General features: G+C 49.0%; 1 protein-coding gene across 2 annotated transcripts in view; it reads right to left on the bottom strand.

Annotated features, from left to right (window-relative positions):
- Nucleotides 1-591: 591 nt before the first annotated feature.
- The window catches only part of atp10a (ATPase phospholipid transporting 10A), a 28,617-nt gene continuing 23,208 nt past the window's right edge, over nucleotides 592-6,000 (bottom strand). Inside the window, exons 18-22 of one of the 2 annotated variants that reach the window (XR_009928373.1) lie at nucleotides 5,902-5,982; nucleotides 5,560-5,664; nucleotides 4,254-4,441; nucleotides 2,906-4,001; nucleotides 592-2,807 (exon numbers count right to left, since the gene is read on the bottom strand). Coding sequence is in view for 1 of the 2 variants with exons in the window: in XM_062450566.1 (XP_062306550.1) it covers nucleotides 3,350-4,001; nucleotides 4,254-4,441; nucleotides 5,560-5,664; nucleotides 5,902-5,982 (1,026 nt within the window). In the remaining variant the exon portion in view is untranslated. Of the gene's footprint in view, nucleotides 4,002-4,253; nucleotides 4,442-5,559; nucleotides 5,665-5,901; nucleotides 5,983-6,000 lie in introns of both variants that reach the window. The other variant, XM_062450566.1, reaches the window with a different exon arrangement.

The raw sequence follows: 6,000 nt of genomic DNA, 5'->3' as shown, positions 1-6,000 counted from the left end.
ATATAGGCTAACAATGTTACTGTGATGTTGGTGTAGTAATTACATTGATTTTTTTTCCCTTTCTTTTTCCGTTGAATGAAAACCCTGCTGTTTACAAGCAAGCACACAAGACAGACAGTTGTGCGGTTACCAACTCAGCTACAAACTTTGAACCTATGGCAGGGACTCCCAGTCTGCAGGGAGACAGCAGTGCCTTCTGTGCTTATGGGACAACATCAAGCCTTGTCTGACCGCTGGAGTTGAACAGAGGTGACAAGGGAGGGGGCAGCAGGACCCCTCCAGGGACCTGGGTTGTGTGTATGGGCAAACACAGAGATGCACACGCAGTCCTCCTGCCACCAGGACTCCGCTGGGACAGGGATGACCATATGCCCCCCTCAGTCCAGATGCACAGCAACATCCGTCTCCCGGGGTTACACTCCCAGCTGCTCCTCCATAGGTCAGCACGGAAGGGGGTTAGGTTTGGTTCCTCAATATACCGGTCGCGATGTCATTCAAACATGCAAGTATTGAGTTATCAAATTACTTTTATTCAGCTCAGGGTTTCAGTTTTATTTTGCACAAAAAAGGATTATACACAGATGTTCTCTTTTTCCAAATCAGTTTAAATTTATTAAATATTTCAGACGCATCAGAACTAAAAACGGCATTAAGTAGGCATTGCCCGAACACCACATCAGACAGACAGAAAGAACAGCTGGAGAAGTCCGTGAATCAGCAACGGCACCGTAAACAGTACATCCCATAATAACAAAACACCGCAACAACGTTGTTGGTGTGGGAAAAAACAACAGGAAACTCTCAAACAAATGGTGTGACACATCAAACTAACCGACAACTATGACAGCCACCATGTGAAAGGAACGAAGCAACAAACCAGGAGGTGTCCCAGGGTCAAGTACTTTGTGTGTAGTATTTGATGTGTGTGTGTATGTAGTTTTTAATGTGAGTGTGTATGTGTATTTGATGTGTGTGTGTAGTATTGTGTAGTGTGTGCAGTATTGTGTAGTGTGGAGGGAGACGGGGTGCCAGAGAGGAGGGCTCACAACTATGAGAGCTCTGTGCCGGAAGGCAGCAGGAATTGAGGCCTGGTTTGGTTCCAGAGTGTTCTGTATGTTCAACAGCAAAGAGAAGAGAGGAGACAGCAGCCGATAACAGCAACACATCCATCAAAACATGGATGTTATACTGGAGACCTACACTGTGAAACCTGGCGACCATTTAAAAAAAATACAAAAAAAAATATACAAAAGAGATGGATTTAAAATCCTTATCAATGTGCAGCTGAATTATCTTAGTGTTATCTTGGTGATGGTAAGTATCAAAGTCTTTAATGAGGAATACCTTTTCCAGTGTTGAGGAACGTTACCGTTTAGGAAATACACAGATGGACTGGATAACAGTTGGTCCATCGAACACTTCAAGAGATGATACTGTCAGAACCGATTTGGACAATATAGCATCATAACATAACCAGCTGAAAGGCTTTACAGGCACTGCTTGGTACAACCCTTAAGTTTTTGGAAAAAGCACTTTTTATTATTTTTCCCTGGGTAACTGTAAGCATCATGGTATGGCTGAACATGGTTTCCTTTACCTAAACTAAAAAACACCAATGTGAGTGCATAGTTAGAAACAATTACTTTTGTAACTGAACATGATTAAAATAACAACAGTATACGATTTGAGATAGGATATATATCCAGAATCTTTGGTAGGAAAGAGAAGAATATGTAACAAACTTGGCTGCTTAAATTCAGAGTAAGTACACACTAGAAACAGAGAACTTGCATTGATATTTTAGACATGATCCTTTTGAAGCCATCTGCTCAAGGTACTTGGAATGCTCTTGCATAGAATGTTGCTCATGTTACTCACGGTCAGGCCGTTTTTTCATTGGCTGCCAAATCGCCAGAAAATTCCATAGTGCAACTTTGGATTCTATATGGGAAGGAGCAGTGGGTAGCAGAAAAACAACAAACTTAACAATCATAAGTCAAAGGTCACACTCTCTAGGTACTTTGGAATGCTGGATTTGGTACACGAGTAAAGTGTGTATTGGTTGAGATGTGTGTAAAAAAAATAATTAAAAAAAACGAAAAACGTATTATTACAACTTACAGTTCTACTGCAGTGTGTGAACCTTCAGCTGACCCTCAACACACACATACACGCACACAAACACACACGTGCACACCCACGTACACTGTGTAAAGGAGTGAAGACTTGAACACGGAAGTGAGACCTCGCTGTGCTCAGTACAGTAACTCACAAGGCATCTTAGGGTCACTCACAAGGACTACATCACTTGGCTTTGTAAAGGACTACACGTCTCCATAGAAACAGCACAGGAGGAAAGTGAGGAGAACCAGATGAGAAGAACTACGTTTTTTACTGCTACAACATTACTGCTTCTACCGTAAAGACTGTAGCTTATATAAATACTTCATGGAAAGCACTTAAGGTCAGCGGAGCCATAAAGAGGTGAAAACGCCAAATTCAAGGAACTGAGTGACATTCACACGGTTATATAAAACGAAAAGGCCTGTGTTGAGACCTAGATGTGCTTTGAAGCGAAGCGCCTCAACACAGGCCGCGTGTGATACAGTTTCAAGTAATGGCAAAAACCTCGATAAGTCCTGCTCCGACGCCGTCCTCCAGAAACTGGTGTCGAGGAGGCTTGAACACGGAACAAAACGGACCCATTTCTCTCACCAGAACCACAGGGAAGCTTCCAGTAACAGTTGGTGTGAAATAAAAGGCACATGGAATCTTCCGAACGAACGCACCACAGCGTTGAGGCTAGCCTGGGTTGGAGCATAAAAGGCACATTGAAAAGGATTGATCGTTCGGAGAGCAAGGTCACTGTGAATCTGGACATAGATGAATGGATTCACTCCCAGACCTGGCTCAAGGAATAAACATCGTGCAGTTGTACACAGATTCCTTCTCCCATCAAAGACACATGTAAATAACTGTACTCTCTCTATAAGAGAGAGAAAGAGAGATATGCAAAGAGAAAGAGAAAGACTTAAAAATATATCTATACAAGCTGGAAATGGAATGCCTTTGGTCTGCTTTAGCTGGAAGCAGAAATCCTCTGCAATTTGCAAGACATCTTTCTAATACCCCTGCAGAGTTCCAACTCCCAAAAAGCGACCGTCCAGTTTGATAATCTCCCCAGTCAGAGCGACTAACTCTGCTTCACTTTATACATCTAAAATACAAACGTTGAGTACCTACAAATCTTTTATAACTTTATAAAATATCTCCAAAAAAATATAAAAAATTCAATAAAGCTATCGTGCAAATCAGATGGTTCGTGTAACATAGTACAAATGGTGACCCATCATAGTAAGCTGGTTTGGAGCGAGTCCCTGGGGCCGTGTGAGGCCCGTGGGCCTGGCTCCAGCACCGCGTGGTCGGCCCCCGGCCTCCCCTCGCAGTCCCTCCTGTAGGTGGCGCTCTGCCTCCCCCCAGCAGGGGGCACCGTGAGCTGGACGCTCTCTGCCGGGCTGAGCAGAGGCGTGGAGGTGATCCAGCTGGACAGACTAAGGCGGGAGAGGTCCAGACTGGCATCCACGTCGCTGGCCGCGTGTTTAGCCGGGGAACGGTGGTGCTCGGCGGGCCTCGGGGCCTCCTTGGTGTACGGGAGAGTGTCGGTCTCTGTGGAGGCCAGGGTGAAGGGATCGGTGAGGCTGAGGTCGTTGTCTCTGAGCCCTGCTAGGCCGCTGGGGGCCTTCCCTTGCGGCCTCAACGGCCTCTCCTCCAGGGGGCTCTTGGAACAGCCGAGGCCGTCCTGGCCTCCGAGGCCGCAGTCTTTAGGGAAGGAGTCGCCAGGGAAGGGGAAGAGGGAGGGTCGGAGGGCGTAGCGGGCGCCCACGGCTAAGCCGCTCAGGCTGAGAATGTTCCGGCGTGTCTCGGCTGGGAGGCGGTCCAGCTGCCGGCCAACCTGGACCTGGCTGGGGAACAGCGAGCCCTGACACGCCCTGTAGAAGTATCTGGAAGATAACGTGGGAGTGAGACATCAGGACATACTTCCTGGCAGCTCTATCTGGGGATGTGAATACCATTTCACTGGATTAAACATAAAAGCATCTGGTAATGAAAACAGAAATAACCCCACACACAGAAAAACTTGCACTCACTCCAAGACAAACGCACGCACGCACGCACACACACACACACAGTATACACACATGCAGAGGTAGACAGACATTCAGACAGACAAACACACTACACACACACTTCACCTGGGCAGCAGAGCGGCCACAGGAGTGACGACACACAGCAGGTAGAAGAGCGGTTCTCCCAGCAGCCTCTGCATGGTCCAGTAGGGGTTGGACGGGGAGTAGCAGGAGGGGCAGGAGGCATTGTAGCACAGCGACACGGCGAAGAACAGGGCCACGCTGAAGCCGATGGACAGCCAGTTCATCCACGTCTGCAGGGAGGGAGAGAGGGGCACAGTGACTCACAGCCACCTGACTCTGCTGACTCACCACACCGCCGGTGGCCACGGAACGAAAACATTCACAACGCGGAGAAACGTCCATCAGTGTGTCACCAATTAAAGGGAGGTGGGGATGACGACTGAGGGGTCTCTCTCTCTCTGGTGGGGGGGCAGGTGGTATGTTTCTCTGAAGGGGGGGGGGGGTACACAGTGTTCCCTCGCACCCCCTCCCTACCTCCCATACCTTTTGAATGACTTTCACAAACCTGTCCCAGTCAACAGACTTTATTTTCCTGGCCAGGCAGGCGGTACTGGAACTGCCAGCTGAACATTTGCTCTCCAGCGTTGCCACGGCTAACTGGGACTGTGGGCTTCCTCTCTGCCCTGCACAAGAGGACATCGTGGGCCATTTTTCATGTACAAAAGCTGTCAGGTAAACCAAATTTACAGCCTTCCGGCGTAATGGAAAAGGCTTTAATCCAGTCCAGGGTCATCCGTTTTAAAACGGCTCGCAAGCCGCCCATCTCGGACGCTAGGGGAGGCACACACACCTGGGAACCGACTCGTGGGACACCCAACTAAATAAAGCTTTATTTTGGCGGCTGAGCGTTGCGCTGCCTCGTAGGGGGAACGCAGCGTCGACACGTTGAGCACAGGCGGGGATGGTCGCCGCGGTGATAGATGGCCTCGGGTGCCGCAGTGTCTTCTGGTTTGATATACTCAGCTAGACGCGCGCGGAAACACCTACTGCCTTGTCAAGCCTCGGGCTGGTGCAGACACTCAGCCAGGGGGCTGGTCGGAGGCTGCAGGAGAGGGGGATTCTGGGAGAGGGAGTTTCTCTACCGCCAGGGCCGAGGAAAAGGACTATTTTTAATCCCCCAAAAAGCTGCAGCAACTAAACCTCACAAGCTTTGGTTCAGTTACCGCAAATTCCCCCTTTTTCTTTGTAGCTAAAACGTTTCCGCTTAAGTCAGGGGAGCCTCTGCTGAACCAGGGCCTCATCCAGCCGCAAGCTTCTTTATCGGATTTCTCAAGTCGATTGATTCCGAAACTCGAGCGCACAGTCAATTAGTACTGAATGAGCGTGTGTGGGCTGGCGGGGTCCTCACCCAGGTCTTGGTCTCCACGCCCAGGTGCAGGAGGATGGTGAACAGGGCCAGCGTGGTGATGGGGGTCCCCCACGTCAGCAGATCCACCTCGGAGTCAGCGTAGGCCTGGAGGAGGGGGGGGGGTAAACAGGGAAAGGAACGGGGAAGAGCAGGGAAAGGGGGAGTAGAGAGAGAGGGACAAGAGAAGGAGAGAAGGTAGAGGGAGGAGGGAGAGACAGAGAGGGAGAAACACAGGGAGACCAAACGACGCCAGAGAGACAAAGAGAGACCACAATCAGGCTCGGCAACGAAACAATATAACTGAATATCCAAAACGCAAATCGAAACCAGAAAAACACTCACAAAGTAAGGGATGAAGAAACAGACGAGGCTTTGGTAGAAGGCATCGATCATGTTCATCCAGAACATGTATGGCTTGTATTCCTGAAACACAGATCCAAC

This window comes from Osmerus eperlanus, chromosome 24 (assembly GCF_963692335.1).
Source record: "Osmerus eperlanus chromosome 24, fOsmEpe2.1, whole genome shotgun sequence".
NCBI lineage: Eukaryota > Metazoa > Chordata > Actinopteri > Osmeriformes > Osmeridae > Osmerus > Osmerus eperlanus.
This window is presented reverse-complemented; position numbering and strand designations above follow the sequence as displayed.